Source organism: Drosophila elegans, unplaced genomic scaffold, assembly GCF_018152505.1.
Source record: "Drosophila elegans isolate 14027-0461.03 unplaced genomic scaffold, ASM1815250v1 contig_149, whole genome shotgun sequence".
Lineage (NCBI taxonomy): Eukaryota > Metazoa > Arthropoda > Insecta > Diptera > Drosophilidae > Drosophila > Drosophila elegans.
This window is the reverse complement of record NW_024545513.1, coordinates 6722577-6747420: the sequence shown is the minus strand read 5'-3', so window position 1 is coordinate 6747420 and position 24844 is coordinate 6722577. Positions and strand designations below refer to the sequence as shown.

Genomic DNA, 24844 nt, shown 5'->3' with positions numbered 1-24844 from the left:
CAAATAACTACATTAAAAATATAATTAAATTAATGAACATTTAATATTTGCTGAACAATCGATATGAGAAGGCGCGATTGATATCGATATGTATTAGTGCCAACTAGAGGTGGGCAAATACTAATTGTATTATTTATAATATATTGTAATTTGGCGGAGTGGAAGTGGATAATACCTGAGTAGTCAGCATGGGCGATGTGGACAAGTGGATAGAGACAGTGAAGGAGTGCAAGTACCTGCCGGAGAACGAGCTGAAGAAGCTGTGCGAGATGGTGTGCGACATCCTGCTGGAGGAGACGAACATCCTGCCCGTGAGCACGCCCGTCACCGTTTGCGGCGACATCCATGGCCAGGTGAGGGCATTGTCCATGTGGTTATCCGTAATCCGTAATCCGTAAACCGTAGTACTCACACACTTATCCACTTCATCCAGTTCTACGACCTGGAGCAGCTGTTCCGGACGGGTGGCCAGGTGCCGGACACCAACTACATATTCATGGGCGACTTCGTGGATCGGGGATACTACTCGCTGGAGACCTTCACCCGGCTGCTGACCCTGAAGGCGCGCTATCCTAGCAGGATCACCCTGCTGCGGGGCAACCACGAGACGCGCCAGATCACCAAGGTGTACGGCTTCTTCGACGAGTGCTTCAGCAAGTACGGGAATGCCAACGGCTGGAAGTACTGCTGCAAGGTCTTCGACCTGCTCACCATCGCCGCCATCATCGACGAGGAGGTGCTGTGCGTGCACGGCGGCCTGAGCCCGGAGATCATCACGCTGGACCAGATCCGGACGATCGAGCGCAATGGCGAGATACCGTACAAGGGGGCCTTCTGCGATCTGGTGTGGTCCGATCCCGAGGACATGGAGTACTGGGGTCAGAGTCCGCGCGGCGCCGGCTGGCTCTTTGGCCACAATGTCACCAAGGACTTCATGGCGATCAACAACCTGGATCTGATCTGCCGGGCACATCAGCTGGTTAACGAGGGCATCAAATACATGTTCGAAGGCAAACTGGTGACCGTGTGGTCGGCCCCCAACTATTGCTATCGATGCGGGAACGTGGCCGCCATCCTGAGCTTCGAAACGGCGCAACAGAGACAGACGAAGATCTTTCTGGCTGTGCCGGATGCCGAACGGGTGATACCCAAGCAGAACACAACGCCCTACTTCCTCTAATCTAAAGAACAACGATGTTAGATGCCCTGTGTGATACGTACGACACCATACTTTACCGATCCAATACGATCCGCCCACTGTTTGGGCATCGTGGCAATCAATTATCTACGCTTGTGGACTCAGCGGAGAGCAGCCTTCGACTGATCCATTTGTCTACCCTTAAACGCCTTCAACTCGGAACATACACCAAACCAAACTAAACAAAACAAAACAAAACACTCAGAACCGATTAACACACACCCTTTCGTATGGCAAAACACATATCTGTTTATTAAGATCAACGTTTAACCTTTTTTTTATTTGTTTTCAGCAACTCAAAGCTCACCAAAAAAGAAAAAAAAATAATAATAATGAAAGTATAGATTCGATTTGTTTAAGAAGTATCTCCAAGTATTGTATTTACTGATAATGGATATGCTAGAGCAGCTAGAGACATTTACAGATGCAAGCCTTTATATGATTCACTATATTTTGTATTCCAAACTTATTTATTTCTGTAAACAACACACAAACTATATATTTTGTACATTTTGTATTAAAAATGCTTTGAAATAAGTGGCGCAACAAGAACTAAGAATAACCAAATGTGTGATCCCGATCAAAACGATACGATTAAAATAAAAAAGACAATTTTGAAATGCGTTGTCGGCAATCAATGGGGTGAAACCTAATGGATTTGGTACAGAAAGGTAAATTGTTACATATTTTAATTGGAATTGAAAGTTTTAAGCCAATACGTTTATTAAATTTAAAATTAAAAGTCCATCCTCCGTCTCTTTCACTTTCGTGCTGCATGTAAAAACGTACAAATAAATCCCCATTCACATTTTGTAAAGTAGCATAGCAGTTTATGAAAATATCAATAATTTCTTACATAAATATCTTTTATTTCGTTTCGTTTTCGTTCATGAACTATTCATATTTTTCGCAAAATCAACATATGTATATATCGTGTTTGCATTACCCCAAAGAGCCATTTCATTATTCTAGGATCCAATTCAAAAACAATATGTATAGTTACAAGACTGTCTATTAGAAGGTAAGGTAAATATGCTTCATAAGGGGGCATGTTACATAATTCATCTTAACTTGGTTTTCCATGGCACCCGGCCATGCTCACAGTGTGTTTAGATATTTCTATATATGATTCGGGGTTAACAATTATCAAAAAAATAAAATAATCACACTAGCAGTTCTAGCAATTTGTGTTAAAAAGTTAGGAATTAAATTAATTCTCAACAACAATTCATTTAAAACAAAAGAGAATAAAGATTTACCAATAGATGGGCTTAATCATGCATTTACATACAAAACAGGAACAAAAAAACTGAGAGTTGAGCAGCAAAAACGTCCGTCCGTCAATTATTATTGTTGTTGTTGTAGTCGTTTGGGTGTTCGCTCTTCCTTGATTTCCACGATTTTCCATTTTCTTGTTAGTGATTTCCTTATCCGGATTTCCTTGTGAGTCCACTTTAAAGCTTTGCGATCGCAAAGGATTCCCCCTACTGCGGCGATATATAGTTATGCTCGAAGATGTCCAGTTCGTTCTGTATATAGTTGGCCTTGTTGCGGAGCAGCTTCAGCTGCTTTTGGTTCGCCTCCAGGATGTTGAGCTGCGAGTCCAGCGCCTTCAGGTCGTCGTTCATGTCCGTGGTGGCGGTGTCAACGGTGCGGCACAAACGGGCAAAGGTGCTCGACAGTTCCCTAGATAGATGAAGTCACATCATTAGTACATAAATAATTAATTAAAAAAGACAACGGATTACTGAGAAAAATATAATATTAGGAATTCTCTTTGATTTGCTGATTCAAACGATGCAACAGCCAATGCAATTTATATTTAAAACTAAAAAAGAAAACATTTGAAGCTAAGAAACGCCAATACTGTTTTCTATGTTTTGCATAAGAACTAAGGACCCATAAGTCTATACTAAAGTAATTACTGTATTTTTGAACAAATTAACCTTAAAACTGGTTGTAAACGACGCACTGGCCACTTAAACACTAAAGCTGGTTGTAAGCCACACTCTTTTCTATATTTAACATGGAAATTAAGTACCCAGTTATCAATACTTACTGCTGCACTTGGTGGCTGCAATTGGCCGAGGTGAGGTCGACGATCATCTTGAGCTTCTTGGTGGCATGGCGCACGTACTGACTCTTAAAGGTGCGCTCCTTGGCGGAATTGGTCCACGAGAGGCGCTCGTACAGGTAGATGCAGCCGTAGAGGGCGCCCACGCCAACCAGGACGCGCCATCCAATCGTTTTCAGCATCTGCAAGTGGTGAGTTTTCAGCACATAGCGATTCAATAGCACCTGCTTGGGCATTTGTGAGCACAAGTGGTGTGAGGAGCGAACGTTGGACGGAGGACACTTACGATGCCGGCGACGACGAGACCGCCAACGGTGCCCTGCGATCCAATGGAGGACACCGCGAAGCGTGAGATCAGCGACAGCTGTTCGGGCGTAATGCCAGCCACTCCGGGAGCGGGCAGCAGGCACACAGGAGTCGCCTCCACGGGCGTGGTGGCGGGCGTCGATACGCTGTGCTGTAACAAGCAAGATATTGTTAGAGGGGTGACTGATGAACGATCATGACCAGCAGCTCAACTCACTCCAATACTGCTCTGTCGGTTGACCAACGCCGGCTGGCCCTTCTTGCTGCGCTCACGAACCTTGCCGGTGAAACGCTGGATCATCGCCGCAATGCCCCAGCTGAACTTGAACTCCAGGTCCTCCTGGAAGTCGGCGCAGAGGTTCTGGCAGTTCAGCGAGTAGAGCATCTCGAAGGGCTGCGTGCGCAACACCATCTTGGTGCTGGTGGCCAGCAGATGTTCGTTGGGCACCAACGCGTGCATGCGGTCGGTCATCTCCGTCTGGGCGGACTCCACGTTCATGGCCAGGGCCATGGAGAGGCGGGCACGCAGATTGCTGCCCAGGCCACTCTCCACGTGGGCGTTCAGTTCCTTCTTGTAGATGTTCAACACCAAACGCTCCGGATGGAAGGGCATGTTGAACTCGTCAATGAGCACGCCCAGGCGCCAGATCTCCTCGTTCAGGGCCTTCGACACCTTCTCCTCCACCTCCTCGACCATGTTGTGGATCTTCATCTTCATTTCGCGCGTGACCTGCATCATCTGCGTCTCGGTGCCCTGAATGCGTTCGGTGAGCAGATTCTTTTGGTCCTGCTTCAGATTACGGAATATGGTGATCCGCTCGTAGATGTTGTCCAGCATCGACTTCATGTCCCCGGAAACACTCTTGCCCCGCGAACTGTGCTGCTGGAATTTGGTTTTCACCGCACTCTGCGAGATGCACTCCTCGAACTTGCGCTCAAAGTCCTGGAACTCAAAGTAGCGTATCTGGAATCCCTCGGCTATGGCCCCCATGTGCGGCGGATTGCCCTTGGCCTCCTCGATGCGCGCCTGCAGCGTTTCCCGGGCGGAAACGAAGAAAACCCGCTCGGCGGCCTCCTTCTCGTTGCTCACCTTCAGCTCCTTGGTGAGGAAATCGATGCAACGCTCCGTGTGCTGCGACTTGACCTATCAATTGATTAAAACCCCCCCGATTAGTAGGTACGTAATGGCTTTAGTTAAGTCTCTGGGCAACTAAGTAGGCAAAGGGGTAAGAGGGTAAGCAAGTATAATCATCTGATTGGATTGGGGTACACGGGGACCAAGCAAGCGTTTCTAGCTCATTCATTACCTTAGCCAGTTCCTGGCGTTGATTACAGTGGATTGGTTGGTTGGTTGTTTGGTTGATTGGTTGGGTGGTAAACAAAAATAAAAGACACACATCAACATCATCAACAGAGAGACAACAGGCATACAAAGTGGTCAGAGAGATATGGCAGAGAACCCTGCTGCTTGCAAACGAATCTCACCATCAGGAATGTGATGGCGATGGCGATGGCAACGATTCGTTTACCAATGCAATGGCACAATAATGCAGGGTTTAGTACACTAGACTAATCGACTAACTAATAGGGGCTGCAGAAAAGACCATACCGATTCCTGGCACTCGGGCTCGTTGGCCGAGGCATCCCAGCGATTGTTCAGAATGAAGATGTTCGGCTTGCTCAGTTTCTGGGAGACGGTGTGAAAGAACTGCTTCTCCGCACGCGTCATCGTGGACTCGGCATTGAGGACCAGCACAAAGACATCGGCGTTGAGGCAATGATTGTCGATCCAGTCGTCCAGATTGGCCGACACATCCACGCCCGGCGAGTCCACAAAGACGACATCGTCGCGCAGCAGGCTGCAGCGTTCCCTGGGCCAAAAGATGCGAACCAAGCTGCTCTCGCAGAGCTTCTCCTGGCACAACGCATTCGCCAGTTGTTTGATATTCTACGAGGTTGAGATCGAAAGCGACAATTAAATGGGGTTGTCACAACTCACGAAAAAGGAGAATGTAGACTTACCACCACATTGAGCTTCTCATCGGATCCCTCCTTCATGAGATACGCCTCGCCACCATTGCTGCCCTCCACTTGGCAAAAGCAATTGGTGGTGTGTCCAATGCCGCTGGGCAGGATCTTCTCGCGCAGCATGGCATTGATCACCGAGCTCTTGCCGTTCGAGGTGCGCCCGAAGAAGGCCACCTTCATGTGATCCCGCTGCAGGACCTCGCGAATTGCGGCCACCTTGTACACATAGCTCTCGAACAGCTCCCGCTCCGCCCTGTCCACGATCTCCGCATCCGCATGCAAGGCTGCAAAATGTGAAATCGTTTCGAACAAGTTAACAGTGTATTTGACCAGGGATAAGATAAATTATTTCATCATATTCCCTACAATTTCATAACCCCCTATACCTACGAAGTTTTCAGATTTTATGATTTATAAATTCTTATAATTGGTTTTAAGTAGTGTGAAAAGCTGGCCTCCAGTTTGGTTTGTTTAATCCTTAGAAATTATGACCAATTCATACATATTTGCTGGGATTTTTAGAGTCTTGTAAATAAATTCTTTTGATGGGTTCTACTAAGTTATGAGTATACGTTTCTTTGCGCCTTATTCTTATAAGTTGTATTCAATTGTATATTAAGTTGTATAAATTCTTATGGTGGGTTTTTCCTGATCGTTTTGAGGTTGCCCCCCAATTTACTCACCATTGATGAACGTGGTCGTCTCGTGGACATACTCCTCGATCTCCCCGTAGATGTCGTTGATCTTCTTTTTGGCGCGCACGAAAATCTGGAGCGGCGATTTGTCGTTGGATTGATAGAGCCGCGATTCCGGGAGCAGATTGGCGGACGCCGTGGAGCCAGATGGTTGCAGCGAAGAGTTGATCCGGGATAGGGTGGATCCGGGTCCGGATTTGTCCACCGTGTCCGTCGAGGAGGCGTGGCGGTCGTCGTCGTCGTGGGCGGGACCCGTTTGCCCGGTCACCAGCGAGATGGTGCGGTTCAAGTAGGCCGCCATTTCGGGATCCGGTTCAAGTTCAAGATTCGATTGGTTTAATGGCAGATGCGTTCGTTTTGGTTGGTATTTTTTATTTTTATTTTTTTGTGGTTTGTTTTGGGGAAGAAGAGAATTGCAATACAAAACAAAAGGTATGCAGCCTAGGTTAAGGATTCGGGTTGGCTCCTCCTCCACCAAAAACTCAAAACTCAAATATCTGTTTTTTGTGTATTTTTGCTTTTTGGGGACTTTGCTCAAAAATCAACGTCACAAAACTGAAACGAAATCAAATGAAAAATTATGACATCAAAGGCAAAATGAAAGGAAAAACATAATGAATAATACAGTGCACGCTTTAAGGGGTGAACGTTCATATTTGCAATATGACATTTGTTGGACTTAATAGTTAAAAACAAATATCTTGAATAGATAATAATATTATATATTGTTTTTAAATATTTAATTGATTTTACTTTACTTGCTTATTGAGCTCAAAAATGATATTATTTTTAATGTTTAAAATGTTTACTATTTCAAGGGTGCACTGTTTTGGGTAAAAGTAAAATACCGCAACGCAAATTGCACACACACACACACGTGGTCCAATTGCGCTGCAACAAATACAGGCAAAAAGCAATATAATCTAATGTTTTTTTGACAACTCACATTTGTGTGCGTAAATCGAATTGATAAAGTTTAGTCTCTTCCCCTCCCCTCGCTCCCTCTCGCACTGTCAACTAACCTGATTGTTGCCACTCTCGCTCATATTTGTATTTGTTTTATATTTATATTTATTTTCCTCTCCGGTTTCTTTTTATTTGTTTTTGCACCTCAGCTGCTGCGTTTTCAGTTGGAAATGCGTGGAAAGCGTTGCTCGAACTTCCAATAGGCGTACATTTCCGCCGCTCGACCGTTGGAATCCTGTTGCTCTCGATAATGGAGCTTTTAATGCGATTTTGAAGCGATTTGACGAAATTTAGTTAGTTTTGCTTTTTAAAATGCACATGATGTAACGTCAAGTGTGGCCGACTATTTTGCTGCCTCCTTGCATGAGGCGTTAGCGCATTCTGCCTTTTTTCATTTAGTATATTTCCTTACGAATCGAAAAATCGAAAAATGTATTGTTTTTTAATTTAAAAATATTTAAACATATAATTAAAAAATTCATATCGTAATATGAAGTTCTTTACCTTCACGAACATTTATATTTTGGTTTTTAGAGATAAACGGTTTTTTTTATGGTCACACCGCGCACTTTCCAATTTTCCAATAAGTAACGGCGCTTTTCCCGCTCAAACTAGAACTCAATAGTCATCGAAACTTTGTGCTTTTGTCTTGTGTTAAATTATTTTGTTTTTTTTTTGTTATTGTCCGTTTCGTGTGCCAGGCAATGAGTCTTCAGGACGAGAGTTTTCCGGCAGACGAACTGTTTGACCAATTAAACAACGTGAGTGGCCCAGGCACCAGGAGCCCCTGGTTCTCTGAGCACCATCAGCCGGCGGCATTCGAGCGCAATCCGGCGCCATTTTTGGAGATATGCTACGCGGATGCGGATGCGGATGTGGCCAATAAAAGTGCCAAAACTTGTGTAAGCGATCCTGCGGGCCGCGACCAGGAGGATGAGGAGGATGATGATGATGCCGATGAAGGTGAGTGACCTAAACAATACCCCTTTTGCTTGGTAAATAACTCATCATCATTATCATGAACACTGAAAAAAATGTATTTAATATGATTTAACACGTCATTTTGTAGCCGAGATATAGCTAGTTTTTTAAGTACATTTTAAATTTGTAATATTTTAAAGTCTTTTTGAATATGCCCTGCTTTACAATTCAATGCCAAATTCATCTTGATTTAACATAATATAATAGACAAATCAATAAAACATTTATAAAAAAAAAATTGTATTCAGATATGAGTTTTGAGCCCAGTGATTTCTTGCCAGATTTCTTGTAAATATTTTACATTAAGCGATTGTTTTTAAATATACCCTGTTTCACAATTCAGTGTCAAAATATAATTACTTTATATTTCGATTCCAGGATGTGCCGTAATTGGCAGCGGACGGAAAAGCAAGGCGGTGTCCTACCAGGACATCCACTCGGCGTACACGAAGCGCCGTTTCAAGCACGTGACCAGCAAGGTGGGCCAGTACATAGCGGAGATGGCTGCCCAGGATCAGAAGCGACACAGTGCGTCGGGCATGGGCTTCCAGCGGCACAGCTCCATGCCGGAATACCTGACGCCAAATTCGCGACGCGCCGAGGGCCGGGGTCACTTCGATGTCGAGGACGAGGACGAGGTGCCCAAGATGGATAACTCCTCCCAATCCTACACCAATTCGAGCTGCAGCTATGAGCGTATGCAGGCCGAAATTGAGAGTCTGCAGCAGGATAAGAAGCGCCTCCAGGCATACAACGATTTCGTGCAGCTGCGCCTGGACAAGAAGATGGCCGATATGATTCAGATGAGGCACAATTTCGAGACACTGCGCACCGAGCTAAGCGATTGCCAGCAGAAGCTGAGGCGCCACCAGAGCCACTCGTTGAGGTCCTTGAACTCCTGGCCGGCGGCGGGCATTGAAAAGGCCACACAAACGGACTTCCTACTGCCGGCCATCTGCTCCTCCGTCTCAGGAAATGGCCTGGCCCTGACCACGCCCCATCCGCATTCCGTGGGCAACCTCACCTACAATAGCAGCGATGGCTCCATTGAGATGGCCCTGCTCAGTGTGGCGCCCCCAGTTCGAATCCCCCAGAATCCGAGCCGGTGCGAAATGGTCAAATCCCTGGACTTCAGCAGCGTCAGCACAGAAGCTGATGGCGGCGGAAACGGTGAGGCTTGGTCTAGTCATCTTTTCTTTAAACAAGTACATTTCTTATTTATGTCATAATTAACGAACAATGTAAGCGTCGTTAACATATTTTTTCTTTGATTGCATGTACATATACTCTTAACTAACAAACCAAACCGCGAATTCTTCAGCACTAAAGAAACTCTATTTGAACCTGCTTACGTTGTTGGATTTTTAATTTAATAAAGTTATTCAATACTTTAATTAATATTTTTTTATTTTAATTACTGTCTATTCTTGAAATTCTTTACCATAAACAAAACTTACACTTCTCTTGCTTTTTTAATAACCAACTATGGTTTTTATCATTTAAATTATTTGCCATTATTTCGTTCCATGTTAAAGGCGAGGCTCGAGGAGACTCCTCATCTGGGACCCTGGCCAGAAGGGGACCGGCACCCAACAACTCGGAGACCAGTCAGCCCAGCAGCAACGACTCGGCCATTGAGGTGGAGGGCCGCGAGGAGGAGCGGACCTCCTTCAGGCAGTGGGGTCACCGGACGGATTCCGAGGGCATCTACTACTTCGACAAGCGCAACAACCGGATCATCGAGGTGCTGCGCATCAATCTCAGCCAGAACCAGAGTCAGGATACGAGCCAAAATCAAAGCATCAACGATAGCCAGGCGCAGCTGCTGGTGCAGTCGATGTCGCAGTCCCAAGCACAAGGGCATGTCCACTTCAGGACGAAAAGGACCACCCTGGGCAGCCGTATGCTCCGGCTTCTGGGACCCTGTGTTCGGTGCAGGAATGGTGACCCATTGAACAGTAGTAGTAATGCCACGTTCACGGTGGGATTGCCACCAATGCCGGAAGAGGTGTTTACAGACCCACGAAACGAGCGATAATAATTCCCCTATTTTATTTAGTTATTGGTATTTCATATATTGTTATTTTTCACGGTGTGATTGCCACCAATGCCAGTAGAGGTCTTTATAGAGTCACGAAACCAGCGAAGTCCACCTACTATTTTATTTATTTATTTGTATTTCATATCTTGTTATTTTATGTTGCATTTATTTATTTATGTCACCCGTATTCGATTAACCAACCATATATGCATGTGTAAACCAAATTAAAAATTCCAAATATTTTTGAAATTGCTCGTTTTATTATTTCAAATTTCGGTGTGGCCCAAATTTATTTCAAAATAAGAGGCTTTTTCGAGGTATTGTAGAGGAAATGTTAAATTTATTTCATTCCGAGTATATTTGCTTAGTTTAATAATAAATTTGCACATTTCCAGTTATAATGAACAACATCTGAGAGAAGAGTCTGGTGACAACTGACCTTCAAGCGGCGAGATCTCGGATACATTCGTTACCCTGGTAACATAGTTGAGAATGTATTCAAACAAATTGCCCGAAAACTTTTATATATTCATTTTCGTCACCTATTGAAATTATGTGACTGTACTGACTAGTCCATGCAGCATTTGTAGCTTTGGTCACACCGGCAGTGCCAGGGCCACAACTTCGGTCACACTGGCAGTGACAATTACTCGACTTGCGATTCAGGGCATTCGTCACCATCTTAACTCTGTGCACCTTTCTTCGACCCTTTAGCTCTGAAAATGGACATACGATACGCTCTTCGATTCAAGTTTGCTAAGGTTTATTGTGGGGTTGCTTTCTCGAATACACTTGCACGGCAATGAACGAACGCTTTTGCAGCTTCCACTGGTGGAATTGGCAATAACTACTCTCTATGCATTATATTATTTATTGTTCTGTTTTTTTATTGAGTTTTTTTAATTGTTTTTGTTGGTTTCTTTACACTTGTTTTTGTATTGTATTTCTCGTTTGTATCTTGTTTGCATAATAAATTATAGTTAAATTAAAAATAAAATGTTATCAAGTTAGTAATTTTTTTTAGGTTTTTAGGCGGGGGTGTGTTGGTGGTGCTGGTGGGTCGGGCGTTTTGGGGGATAAAGCGTTAAGGTCGTGGTTAGTCGATCGGCCAAGATGAAAACATAACAAACTAAATAAAGAGTGGGGCGATCGTGGGAGGTTGGGTGTTTGTTTTGGGCGTGGGCGTGGGTGTGGGGAAATGCTGAACATAAACAATAGGCGCAAACATTTTTTCTCTCTCTGCCTGTCCCTATATATATAGTCAATCGTATATATAGCTTATACAATTACTTAAGTGTTTGCTTGTTGGTTTCTTTTCGTTAATTATTTTACTACTAAAAATAAGTTTCTGCCTTATTTCCAACTTATTGTTTTGCGGTTGCAGTGTGTTGCAGTTTTCTTCTGGTTTTTATTTTGTCCTATTGGTTCGTATTTGGTTGCTCTTCTCCTCAACTACACATATCCAACTCTCTCAATATCAGCGTCGTCATATCGATATCCAATTCTGATCTAATCCAATCCAATCCAATTCAATCCATTCCCATCCAATCCAATCGAATTGCATTACTCTCTTTCTCGTCCCTCGTCTATTACAATCTACAGCTTCTGCATCCTTCGTCCATCCAACATCCTCTGGCTATAAAAGGGTTGAACTCCAGCTCCAATCCAGCTTCCACTCGACGACCAGCTGTGTTGTGGCTTACTTCTGGACCATCTTGACCAGCAGATCGGTGGAGAACGACTTGGGGCGCTCGATGGGCAGGCCGAGGGCACGATCCCAAACGAGGGAGGCCAGGACGCCGAGGGCGCGGGACACGCCGAACAGAACCGTGTAATAGTTCATCTCCTTCATGCCGTAGTACTGCAGCAGCACACCGGAATGGGCGTCTACATTGGGCCAGGGGTTCTTCACCTTGCCGGTCTCGGTCAGAATTGGGGGCACCACCTTGTAGATCTTCGACACCAGCTGGAACGTCTCGTCCTCGGGCAGGTGCTTCAACGCGAACTCGCGCTGGCAGGTGTAGCGGGGATCGGTCTTGCGGAGCACGGCATGTCCATAGCCGGGAACCACCTGAAAAGTGAGCAATTCGATTTGGTTTTAGTATTATGAACAACATCTATCTATATAACCTATACAATCGAAAACAATTATGTGACATTTTGCAGTCGACTTTCTATATGTTTTTGTACTGATCATCTTATTACGATCAGCTTGTATTTCATTTGTATTTAAAATGCTTATTTTAATATTATTTAATTTGCAATATTTTTGCACTTTATACCAACATTTTAAATATAAAGCAATTTTAAAGCTGTTCCAAATTTATTTTGACCATAAAACACACTTTTTAAAGAGGCGTATCCAAAAATACAACGTTATTCATGCCAACAGAAATGCTCAACAAGAACATATAGATAAGCTATAGCTAAATTTATGGCCATTGTTTTTGTTTTGAAATTGTGTTTTCTTGTGTTTGCTCATCATATAATCATTTTTGTGCTCTTAATTATATAAAGTGAAAAGCAGCAATGAAAAACAAATCTTTAATTAACACAAATAATCAACGTAAAACAAAATATCAAACAAATATGTTCTTATAATCATAGCAAATTATGTAAGCTTTGAAAACAATTAGGTTAAGTTTAGGCAATTTATTTAGAAAATGAAACTCCATGATGTAATACTTCGGAATAAAACCATTACCATGGGAATTTTTAGATTGTAGATTGTCAATCAACAAGTAAATAATTAATAATTATGCCTAAGATAAGATTACTATAAACTTGAGCTGTTAGTAAACGGTTCATTTGCTGCTTATAATTTCAATTCAACAAGATGATTATGATCTTTAAATGCTTTGGTTTATTGTCATATATTTAGGCAACCGCTGCATCGTTTACAATTAGCTGGTGCAACAACTTTGCAGTTGTTTTGCAGATTACCATACACTTAAGCTGATTGCAAGCGATGCATTTGGTGCATATATTTTCCATTCAACAAAGTGATTATGAGCTCTCCATTTTTTGGATTTTAATATATGTCTATGCAGCCGCTGCATCGTTTACAGCAACTTTGCAGGTTACAAGGAAAAAAAGTATATGCATATGCGCATTGAAAAGCCCTTACCTGTCCAGACTTGAGGGTCTTCCAGATGTACTCCTTGAGCTGCTCCTCCGAGGGGTTGTTGCCGGCCTCCTTCTGCAGCTTGCGCAGCCACACGAGCACCTCCTGGTTGGCCAATCCGTGCAGGGGACCGGCCAGACCGTTCAGGCCGGCGGCGAAGGAGAGGTAGGGATCGCTGAGGGCCGAGCCCACCAAGTGAACGGTGTGGGCGGACACGTTGCCACCCTCGTGGTCACTGTGGATGGTCAGATAGAGACGCATCAGCTCGGTGAAGGGCGCGTTGTCATAGCCGAGCATCTTCACAAAGTTGGCGGACCAATCCAGGCTGGAGTCAATCGAACGGGAACCCTTGCCGCCGCGATAGGTGTTGCAGTAGATGGTGGCCGCCACCACGGGCAGCTTGGCAATCAGATCCATGCTGTCCTCGTACACGTACTCCCAGTACTTGCTCTTGTGCACACCATCCGAGTAGGCCTTGGCGAACTTGCTGTCGTGATTCAGGGCGGTCACTGCGGCGGCGAACTGCGACATCGGGTGCAGGGTGGTGGGCATGTTGTTCAACATGGTCACCACATGCTGGGGCAGGGCAGCTCGGTCGGCCCACTCGCGGGACAACTGTTGCACCTGGGACTTGGTGGGCACCTCGCCGGTCAGCAGCAGCCAGAAGAGGCCCTCGGGCAGCGGCTCGGTGCCGCCATCGGCGGCCGGCAGCACCTTTTGGCACTCGGGAATGGAGAGGCCGCGGAAGCGGATGCCCTCGTCCGCATCCAGCACCGAGGTCTCGGTGACCAGGGCCTTGATGCCGCGCATGCCGCCGTACATCATGTCGATGGTCGTTTCGCCCATCTTGGTGGCGCCATGCTGCTTGCGGAAGTTCTTCACGCGCTCCTGCTCCTGGGGCACCTTGGCGGCCAGCACGTCGCGCAGGCTCCGCCCATCGGCGGCGATCATGCGGACATAGGCTCCCACATTAGGCAGTTTCTAGAAAAGGGATCAAGCGAGGAAAAACATGAGCATCAGTTTGGGGGCTTTTCGTTTTTAACATAACAAGAAGAGATGAGTGAGTCATGAAAGCTTTGTTTTCGGGGGACTTTACATTTAGTTACTCGAAATTCCCATATATTTCAAGAACCCAAAGCAATATTTACACAAAGGCAACCAGTTTTGACAAAGGGGAATAACACAAAGTGTATTTTGAGTTTTAATTGATTTTAAATAAATCCACAATAATACAACAGTATAAGATTAAATAGTGACCTAAATAAATAGGACCCGAGCATTCCTTAAGCGTACGAACAGCTTGTAAATATTCTGTCTCAAGGGAATTTGATCCTCCAAATAAACAAATCCCAACAAAGTAGCCATAATAACAAACGTTTGTTTTCAAATAGTGACCTAAATAAATAAGACCCTGCAATTTGAGAACAGTACAATCAACATGTAAATATTGGAGACATTTTATTTATTCGACAGACTGTAATATTTTCTGTCCCAAAACAATTGGATCTTGCAAATAAACATTGTCCAACAAAGAAGCAATAACAAGTATTTGTGTTCCGTTGAACAGGTGAACAGGTTGATCTATAAGGTTTAACAATTTTTTCTTTTCAAGAACTTAAAGATAAGAAGATTATTTGATCACATCATTAAGTATTACGTAATAAAAATATCTATATCTATACACAACAAAAGTCTTTAAAATCGAATTGGTATTTATTAATTTCGATATTTATTAAAAGCTATCGTTAGTTATCTATCAAAGTATCGCTGCCTGTAATCGTGTGAATTAAAAGCAGTCTGGGGAAAGTGCAAAATAAATCGGAATTATAAAGATTACAAATAGAACTTGATTTAAAGCCCCACACAGAGCATATAAACAATCCCGCTAATCCGCTTAAGCCTGAGAAACTAACGAACGAGCACTTCCGATCAATGTTATCGATTGAAATCGGCATGTGCATAAAGTTAGCAGTACAACTTTCAAAATCTAATCTTTTTTTTTTACCATAATTTGCCGTTAATTATCCGTAAATTATTCGTGAAAGAAAAAAATTTGCCGCTCAATTTTTTTAAAAGTTATCCGATGTTCTGCTAACTTGATATCAAGTTAGCAGTACACAAAATTAAACTTTAACTTTTCGAAAAATTTCTTTTGCAGGAATTTGCCGTTAATTATCCGTAAATTATTCGTGAAAGAATAAAATTTGCCGCTCGTGTTTTACTATTTTTTTTAAAACAAACCCTGTGTTCTGCTAACTTGATATCAAGTTAGCAGTACACAAAACTAAACTTTAACTTTTCGAAAAATTTCTTTTGCAGGAATTTGCCGTTAATTATCCGTAAATTATTCGTGAAAGAATAAAATTTGCCGCTCGTGTTTTAATATTTTTTTTTTAACAAACCCTGTGTTCTGCTAACTTGATATCAAGTTAGCAGAACACAGGGTTTGTTTTAAAAAAAAAATATTAAAACACGAGCGGCAAATTTTATTCTTTCACGAATAATTTACGGATAATTAACGGCAAATTCCTGCAAAAGAAATTTTTCGAAAAGTTAAAGTTTAATTTTGTGTACTGCTAACTTGATATCAAGTTAGCAGAACATCGGATAACTTTTAAAAAAATTGAGCGGCAAATTTTTTTCTTTCACGAATAATTTACGGATAATTAACGGCAAATTATGGTAAAAAAAAAAGTTTAGATTTTGAAAGTTGTACTGCTAACTTTATGCACATGAAATCGGCTGTTTTGAACGTCATTGAACGGCGCTTTCAAGTACAAGGCGAAACGCATATAGTAAATAATACCCCGTCTGTGTGGCAGTCTAAGCTTCGCTGATAAAGCTGCACTCGGCACTCGGTCGCTATGTCAACAATATATGTATTGCCATGACTCAACTCAACTTAAGTCAACCCAACTCAGTGGGGCGTCAACGAACTGTGTGCCACAAACAGATGCCGCCAATTAATTCAATTCCACCTAATTGGCCGTTCAGTGAACCGCCCACAACACCTGAATCAATCAAAAGTTTTTGAATTTTTTTTTATATTTTTTCGGAAGCTATCAAGTGACCAAAGCTCAAATCAGAAAGCCAGATGCAAACCAATTTATGTTGATTTGAGGGTATATCCGGTTTGGGGCTCGGTTTAGAGGGGTGTTCCGAAAACACTTATAGAAAGAAAAGATTCCAAGACCATAAAAACAATGACTTTAAAAATAATTCAAAAGCATAATTCAATAAATATTAAAAACTTTTGTTTAGTCTAAGAAGAGTTTCGGGATAAAGATCAATAAACATCAATAAAGTATGCAAAAATTCAACTTCGAATTGAAAAAAGAAAATAAAATGTAAATTTGAAACCCCCTCGCTGGACGCCACTGGTGATCTTTTGCCACGCGTTGGCATTTTGTCAAATAAAACGAAACGAAATGGAATTCCGCCGAGCTGGGTTTCAAGCCCGAGAGTCCAATTTCAATTCCGATTCCGCTCGCCAGGCGCAAAGTGCGATTTTATTTTTGATTGACAGCCGTAGTTGCCCCCCTTTCGCCAACAGAATCGCACCCATAATACCCCTCGGTTTTTTTTTTTTCCTTTTCTGGTTGTGCGGCCAGTGGGTCAACAAATTCAATTAACCAAGTGAACTTGTGGCGCCGCCTGCAAAATTGAATTGCATGATTTGCGGATCATTTGATTTGTCAACCAACGGACCGGTTTTCTCATACATAAAGCCCCAAATTCATTGATAAATTACGTTTTGCCAGCCCGACGTGCATATTAATTACCGATAATAGGCGAGTAACGTACCAAAAACAGGTTGATATCGCTGGAAAGAAAGAGGGCGGGTGGTAAAGTTGGTTGCCAACCGCAAATATTGGTTTCCGTTACCACAAAAGAAGCACTGAGACAAAAATGTTTGCACATTAGGCTAATACTTTTAAATTATTTTCGCTAACAAAAACTAACGATGTTAGAATTTAAAAAAATTGACTAAGTTTTTAGCTAGAAAATATCAACTAGTCCAAATTTTAAAACAATGATATTATGTATAAAATTTATCTTAATAGCTTTTTAAACCATTGCAAATATGAACGAGAACTGATTTTTTTGAATTCTCAAAAATGGTATAGTTTCAAATGTCCCCCCCATTTTTTTGCTGTGTAGTGTGAAATCGGTAACCTAAGAAAACGTGAAAAACGTCGTTTTGTTGGCGGTGCAGCAGCAAACCGCAAAGAAAGACCATATTTCCCCCAAGAAAATGCTAATTGAGCTGTCAAGTGTGCGGGTTTTGTGCTTTGAATGGTAGAGAAAGGCTTGCAGAACATATTCAAAAATGAAACTTATTGACCACCCTTCACTGTACGTCTGCTATCTAATCGCTTTGCTATTTTCTTTTCAATTTCTTTTTTTGGCTTCTTTAAAATATGCCTTAAGCTAACCGAGAATACATTTGTATACAATTTGGAGGGGAACCATTATCTGCCTCAGAGGCGCGCGTTCATCTGCTGATAAGCCAAAGCCCCCGAGAATATGGAAAAGTATGTGTGTAGTATGTAGTTTGTAGTATTCCAATTCCAAATGGATTTCAAGGTCTCACGCGCTGGCAATTATCGCATGTCTAACTAGTCGGCGGTTGCGTTGTCATCAAGGAAGCGTTTCGCGTGTTTTGGCGGCGCCGGCAGACTTCCTTTCGCTGCCCCGAAAGATCGAATGATCCAAATACCCGGATTATGCAATATATATGTATATTGTATATATATATTCTCGATATGATGCCTTGAAAAACCCGGGAAAGCCTCGTGGAGCCACGAGAACAGAGCAGAGTTTTCATCGAGGTGAGCCGCCGATGACCCCGTCAGTGGAGATGGAATCAAGTGTTCTCACACTCAGACTACAGTGATTTCTCTGCTATCAAGAATTTCAGTTTTGTCTGACTCTTGAGATTGCATTTAATGGCATTTTACTTTGCATTTTATACGATTTTAATTGGAGTGCTTGCAAAAGATACATGGGATTATAATAGGAAATTAACTCCATGCAACTAAAAATCACATTAAACTGAACAAAAAATTGGTAATTTCCGAGCGATCACTGTAGTTCAATTGCATGGCATTTGAATGATCATCACGAAAACTGTTTGATCTCGCTTTGAATGGGGGGTATTATGAAGGGGTTCGTGGATTTCAGAACCTTGGGTTCTCCTAGCCTCGCGTGACGTATTCAATTCGGTTTAATGATTTCTGCTATTAGAGACCGCCTGTCAGTTGTCTAATAATTGCAGTCCGAGTTAATCGTCTTAATTAAGTTTAGTGCGCTGTTCGCCATTCTCTATAATGCCTTCTCTCTATATATCCTCCCATATATATATATATATATATTTTTTATTGTGTCTCCCGCCACAGATGCCGAAAGTAAACACACATCATACAATCGCATCGCATTGAAAGTACCGCGTGACGTAATCCCATTCGGATCGGATCAGTTGAACAAACTTCAGACGACTGTTGTTGCCGGGTGCGATTTTTTTCCCTTTAGTCAGTTAAAAGCAGTAAAATTCTGACTAAGCCAAAGATCATAATAACTAAATTGTCGTAAACAGAAACAAATTTGCATATTACTTCGGTTGGCTATATGTTCACGAAAAGAATATTATAATATCAAGAAATTTTTTTAAAAACATAACTAGTGAACTGATGATGTGGATACATAAAAATATATAGTATAAGGACATCAACTTTATCTTTTACTGTCAACATTTTGCCCCAGCCCATCAATCATTCATATACAGATACATTTAAGTATCTTGTATTAACCCGTCTTGAAGTTCTGTTTTTATTTATGTGTTGACACCAAATTTGCAAGTTGAGCCCTGCTCATTTGCGCATTGCGAAATCGCCTAAATATAAACACAAATATTTGGTCGTGTTTTTATCACGAACAAAATAAAACTAATTGAGTTAACACCTTATATTCGCTTTCCCATTCCCATTACCAGTTGGTGGGGGAGGGGGGGTTTTTTTTGCGTGTCCGTGCTATCAGCGATATGGCGACGTCTACCGATCATGTGCCCAGCAGCAAATTTGTCACGCTTATCAGGCCAAAATAAAAGGGGTTATATAGGGGGGTTTGTATGTAGAAACGTATGTATGGCAGAAGAACAAGACAAATGGAGTGCACGAGCAACAAATTATTAGCTACTGCACACAATCCTGATATTTCCTCATTGATTTAGCCACATTACTTTGGATTAAACGTGTATAGCATTAGCAGCTACATATGTATGACAAGAGCATTTAGTATTGTTAAACAATTGGCTGTGTCTTGGCAAGGTGACATTTTTAATGAGGCACTTCAATTGCACAACTCTGAGATTAAAACATAGTATTGAGAATTGCAATCGATAGCGATCATTGCACTTGTGGAAATTATTCAGCATTCAATGTTGGTTGTGTAAAAAAAAGATACTGATAAGAAATAACAATGTTTTATTATGTTTAACGTATAGTTCAAATGAAATCAAATAATTCGAAATAGCTAAATACAATTTATGGCATAGATAAAAATGCAAATCTGATAACAGTGGTTTTGTCAAGAATTTGTATATGTTTCGAAATGGTTTTGTATGTATTTATATAATGTTGGGAGTTCTTAAAGGTAATACCCGCAAAGATGTGATATTCTGGGGTTCCTCTCTTTATCTCGGGACCCTCAAACTTTCCATGACGCCCGTTAGCCTAAACGGTGTTATCTCGAGCATAACCAGAGTTCTGGATTGGAATACCCAGGTGTGGAAAAGGTCCACTTGAGCTTTGCCCAACGGTCATAAAATCCCGATTTAGATTCCCTAATCGAAAAATGCGCTGCGGCCGTAAAACTTGTCTGTATACCGCGTATAAATTATGCATTTGCTCTTATGCAATCGCTTGATCATCTGTTTACTTTTTCCGTTTTTTTTTTTTTTTTTTTTTTTTTTTTTTTTAACCCCTCTGCACTCTCTTTACTTTCTACTCTCTGCAACTACTCTCTTTTGGTTGGTTAAAGGGTCGTGGGCGTTACGTAAGAATCGTCACGATTTGTGACGTATTAGCGGAGGGGCGATAAAAATTTCGCGTGTTGCCATTTCGTCAAACTATGTACGTCAAACGCAAATAAAAACAGTATCTCTTTGTTTATTGCTTAAAATACTATATGCAAGCAAGACAAAAACCACAATTCGCTAATTAGTTGCCTAAAATTAACAAGAAACAAATTTTAATGTTAAATTTACTGCAAGTAGACAACAAAAATAAACTAAGCCGATTTCCAAAAAACTTCTGTAGTCTAACATTTACGAAATTTATTTATAGCCAAAACGAGTAAAATGCAAAAAATAAAAGGGAAATTTATATAAAACGCCTCAGTCGACGTCGGTGTTTTTTTTTGGCACTCTACCAGCGCCGGCAGAATAGGAAGAAAAAGAATTTAGGAGTGTGCATAACGTTTTGGCAAAATCTACACTGCAAGAAATGATTCTGTTGAGTTTTGTTTACAAAAATTTTAATTTAAAACTTTGATTTAATAGCTTTAAAGCGCGAAAATAGCAAATGTTATTTGCTTATTTGCAACATAAACTGTTAAAGGATTTTCCATTATACGATTTGTCCTCACTGATTAATCTTACAAAAGCAAGAAGTTGTTTTGAACTTCTTCATTAATAGTAACTGAATAGTGACCTTATTTTTCCCGGTGTAAATATTACCCAACGCAGTTCAAAGAAGAGTAAAAACACCCCCAAAAAATCAAAAGGAGGCTCGTCCTGCGAGCCCTTTTTGTGTGTGTACATGTCTGCAAGCCTTCTGTGTATGTGTGTGATATTGATTTTTCAATTATCATTTGGTAAATTCTTTTCTTATGGGTTTTTTTTAGTAAGCATTATGCAATCCACACACATGCAAATGTGCAATGCCGGTGGGCGGTGGGTGGTGAGTGGGCGTACTCCTCCTTCTGCTTTAAGGTCATTCGGCGGACACTTCTTTTGCCAGAAAGAGATGGCATTTCTTTTTTTTTTTTGGCAACAACAACAACGTGACACGCATGGGAAACGGAACAAAAATGAGAGAAAATATGTTACTCTCTGTTTTTTCCCCTCCCTTTTGCTCTCTTTTTCTTAATATCGCTCTCTCTGCGCCGTGGCATTTGTTTTTGTTGTTGTAAATTTACAAGAATAAGGCCAAAAAATGTTTAAGCCGGACTTGTGGAAATTTACCACAGAATAAGAAATGGGCGGGGGCGGGCCAAAAAAGATAAGTTCGTTAAACCCGAAAAGACCAAGTTTTATTTTTAGAGGCATTCCGATGTTGCCAAAAAAACAGCTAGGCGAATTTCATTTGGCGATTATGTAATGTATTAGAACACATACACATACTTTGGGACTTATCATTTGCCAACAACAATACAATGGAAGTTTCTTAATCGCAAGCACATGGCTGGAAATTCTTCTTTTTGTATTCCAGCGTGACGTGCGTGGAGGCAGAAGAAGAAGAGGAGGAGGAGTAGTAGGAGTAGTAGGATAAGAAGGTGTTAACAACAAAAGCGAAACACGACACACTTAACAGTTATCAAACTGGAGGGAAAGGTAATGGAATCCCAGGAAGTGATGGGAACGATACACTTAGCGAAAATCGAAGTAATAACTCACCTGCGCCTCGGATAATTTGCGTGCGGAAATGCGATAGAGCGACATGGCAATGCGATTACGATACGATTACGGCTGCGAGTTGAAGAAAAACACTTTCGCCTTGCACTGAAAAAACACACACACAGAGAAAAAAATTGCCTTTCCTTTTTCTGGAAGTGTTCTTTTAATGTGGGGCTCTTCAGCGAAAAGATTTCTTTCTCGTTTAGCAGCTGCGCGGCAACTGAAATGGGGCCATGGCGCCAATCGCGGGTTTTATTTTCCTTAGTTTACTAATCGGAGTCATCGATGTTTTCAAAATCGATGTTTCATCGATATTTGGCGGATCGAATTGGAATCGCCTTTTTCAATGTTTTTTTTACTCTCTCGCTCTCTCTTTTTGTTTGATCGACGTTTTCCTAACATATAGCTGGTAGAAAATTGGCAAACATCGATGTTTTCAAAACATCGGTTTTATTGATGTTTGGCGGGGCGACATCGATGTTACTCCATCTCTACTCTGCTTTCCCTCTGCTGCAGCGCTGCCTATGTTAGAACTGATCATACATAGAAACGTAGGAAAACGATAATACAGGTATTTAATTGGCAACTGAAGCAAGGTCACACTAAAGGCTGGCTGCTACGGCACTCCAACACCCACGCTATTAAATTACGCATGTTAACCATTTTGTAGCCGTATTTTCTAGAAATAAAAGGGAATTCGAGCTTGGGGCTGACACCTGCTAATATATTCTCGAAAGTCTCATTTAAAACTGTATTTTTTATCAAAGTATACACCCCCGCTTTTCAGCATATTTAAATCCCCTCGCTGACAGTGCAATATTGCTATGGAACTTTACCAGTCAGTGGTAAACAAGCAGTGTGCGCGTAGGCCGCGTAATTTAAACTAAAATTATAACGTAAATGAAGAAAAAGAAATAATGACGTAGCACTTATGGGAGTTCATTGATTAATTTCGGACTATCTTAATAGCATGCAGTGTGAGGCGTGGGCGGTTATTTTGAAAGAACTTACTAGCTCGCCTTGTTGCGATTCAGTAAATGGCTCTTGCTCAGGATTCGACGTTTGTGGCTGCTCCTTCAGTTGTCCCGTGACGTTGTCTTCCTGCTTCGAGCCCAAACGTTGGAAACCGAAAGGTTTGACATCCCAAATTGACTTTTTAGTCATCGAACGGCATAAACTATGGCCCAAACAGGCATTCACAAGTCTCGGGACAGACATTCTTGTTTCGACCGTAAAAAAAGGGAATATATTTTCAACGTGATGTCTTTGTTTTGCTTTCAAAGGAATAAAAGAACTAGTGATGTAAAAATGGGATTGATTTTGACAGGACACAGAAAGAGTAAAACTAGAGATGTTATCGATTGATTATATAAAAATAAGAAAACAATTTTTATTAAACTTTTGACTCTATAATTTTAACATAAAATTGAATACATTTTACGTTTATTCGTCTTAAAATTCTCTCTACTCCACTTAGATTATTTTTGAGCCATATTACAACAACAAAAACTCTCAAAAACCAAAGGAGAACGAAATAAATCAAATCAAGACTTTTCGGGCCAATCGTCACATATATATGTAATTAAAACAAAAATGGTTTCCTTTAAAATTCGATTGTATGAAAATCAAGACCTTTTTTTATATTCTCGACTCAGATGTTTTTAAAATCCAAATTTTAAATCTTACAATAGGTGTGGCCCTAACATTACAAAGTCGGAAACATCGATAGGATCGAAAAAACATCGATATTTGTGTCAGCTGTAACAGCCTCTGGTCACACTGCCCTGGTGTTATGCAAAAAACTACATTTCATTTTTTTGACATTTCGACAGGTTTTTTCCTTTAACTCGAGCGTAAGTGTGGATATTATATACGGGGATATAGTCGACTGATAGATCCGATCCCCAGCAGGAGTCACCATGGCGACGGCCGTGCCGCATTGCCCCCCAAAACAGGACCTTCCACCACCGGGCGGCTACAAGAAGATCCCCTTTGCCCGCGTGCCACCGAAGAGCTACTTCACAGGTGAGCTTTATATCCGCTTTATCTGCGATATCTGTAGGTTCCCGAGATATATATGTATATGTGTGCCCCGACAGGCTTCACCACAATCGGGACCTATGTGGCTGTTACGGCCGTTGGCCTGGGCATCTACTACTTGACCGCCAAGAAGGTGAAGCGCGACGAGATCGAGATGCGCTCCGCCCAGAATGTGATCTTCCCCATTTTGATTGCCGAAAGGGATCGGGAGTTCCTGCGCCAGTTGCGCCGCAATCGCGACGAGGAGGCCGATCTGATGAAGAACGTGCCCGGCTGGGAGGTGGGCACCTGGTATGGCGAGCCCGTGTTCAAGACCCTGCCCGAGGACACCCTGGTCACGCCCATTTTCAAGGAGTTCTACGCCCACTCCGACTGGAAGTCCTATGCCAAGCGTGCCCACTTGAAGCTCTGGTCCTAAACTCCTAAATAATGGGTCTAGTTAATGGATTAGTTAATGCCTAAGCCTATTAATCATCGATTGTGAAAGCCGCCTCCCTCTTTTTTTGTTTGTAGACTCGCCTAAGCGCTAAATATCACCCAATTATATTGTCAGATTGGCTGAAATATCGAATGTATTGTTTTTGTCCCGGAGATCCGAGGTTACCAGAGGTTTTTTTTTCTGAAAGGGGGGGCGTTGCCGTCCATCTGGAAAATGGTCTAAAGCAGTGCTCAAAAATGGCTAAAAATAACTTGCTTTAGCTAAGGGGAATCCCATTT

General features: G+C 42.0%; 5 protein-coding genes across 8 annotated transcripts; 3 read left to right on the top strand and 2 right to left on the bottom strand.

Annotated features, from left to right (window-relative positions):
• The first annotated feature begins 110 nt into the window (after nucleotides 1-110).
• Nucleotides 111-1818, top strand: LOC108141059 (serine/threonine-protein phosphatase 6 catalytic subunit). Its single transcript, XM_017264213.1, has 2 exons — nucleotides 111-353; nucleotides 434-1818. Exons 1-2 carry the CDS (start codon nucleotides 189-191, stop codon nucleotides 1178-1180), a joined length of 912 nt encoding a protein of 303 aa, XP_017119702.1. The 5' UTR covers nucleotides 111-188; the 3' UTR covers nucleotides 1181-1818.
• Nucleotides 1819-2046: 228 nt separating this feature from the next.
• On the bottom strand, nucleotides 2047-7618 carry LOC108141046 (transmembrane GTPase Marf). 3 transcript variants are annotated; one of them, XM_017264184.2, is made up of 9 exons: nucleotides 7324-7618; nucleotides 6290-6856; nucleotides 5601-5890; nucleotides 5188-5526; nucleotides 4886-4897; nucleotides 3796-4722; nucleotides 3559-3729; nucleotides 3258-3454; nucleotides 2047-2884 (listed from the first exon to the last, which is right to left on the bottom strand). In XM_017264184.2, exons 2-9 carry the CDS (start codon nucleotides 6600-6602, stop codon nucleotides 2683-2685), a joined length of 2451 nt encoding a protein of 816 aa, XP_017119673.1. In that variant the 5' UTR covers nucleotides 6603-6856; nucleotides 7324-7618; the 3' UTR covers nucleotides 2047-2682. The 3 variants fall into 3 exon arrangements, with proteins under 3 accessions (XP_017119673.1, XP_017119680.1, XP_017119689.1); XM_017264191.2 differs by lacking the exon at nucleotides 7324-7618 and adding an exon at nucleotides 7248-7263; XM_017264200.2 differs by lacking the exon at nucleotides 4886-4897 and having other exon boundaries at nucleotides 7324-7617.
• A 240-nt stretch (nucleotides 7619-7858) lies between these two features.
• Nucleotides 7859-10538, top strand: LOC108140920 (protein swallow). Its single transcript, XM_017263985.2, has 3 exons — nucleotides 7859-8230; nucleotides 8627-9418; nucleotides 9784-10538. Exons 1-3 carry the CDS (start codon nucleotides 7972-7974, stop codon nucleotides 10284-10286), a joined length of 1554 nt encoding a protein of 517 aa, XP_017119474.1. The 5' UTR covers nucleotides 7859-7971; the 3' UTR covers nucleotides 10287-10538.
• Nucleotides 10539-11464: 926 nt separating this feature from the next.
• LOC108140928 (probable citrate synthase, mitochondrial) lies at nucleotides 11465-22325 on the bottom strand. The gene is made up of 3 exons (XM_017263996.2): nucleotides 22088-22325; nucleotides 13417-14394; nucleotides 11465-12360 (listed from the first exon to the last, which is right to left on the bottom strand). The coding sequence occupies exons 1-3, from the start codon at nucleotides 22130-22132 to the stop codon at nucleotides 11989-11991; spliced, it is 1395 nt and encodes a 464-aa protein (XP_017119485.1). The 5' UTR covers nucleotides 22133-22325; the 3' UTR covers nucleotides 11465-11988.
• A 1502-nt stretch (nucleotides 22326-23827) lies between these two features.
• On the top strand, nucleotides 23828-24691 carry LOC108141230 (NADH dehydrogenase [ubiquinone] 1 alpha subcomplex subunit 13). 2 transcript variants are annotated; one of them, XM_017264489.2, is made up of 3 exons: nucleotides 23828-23940; nucleotides 23999-24112; nucleotides 24187-24691. In XM_017264489.2, the coding sequence occupies exons 2-3, from the start codon at nucleotides 24007-24009 to the stop codon at nucleotides 24543-24545; spliced, it is 465 nt and encodes a 154-aa protein (XP_017119978.1). In that variant the 5' UTR covers nucleotides 23828-23940; nucleotides 23999-24006; the 3' UTR covers nucleotides 24546-24691. The 2 variants fall into 2 exon arrangements, with proteins under 2 accessions (XP_017119978.1, XP_017119986.1); XM_017264497.2 differs by having other exon boundaries at nucleotides 23842-23940; nucleotides 23996-24112.
• Nucleotides 24692-24844: the final 153 nt, after the last annotated feature.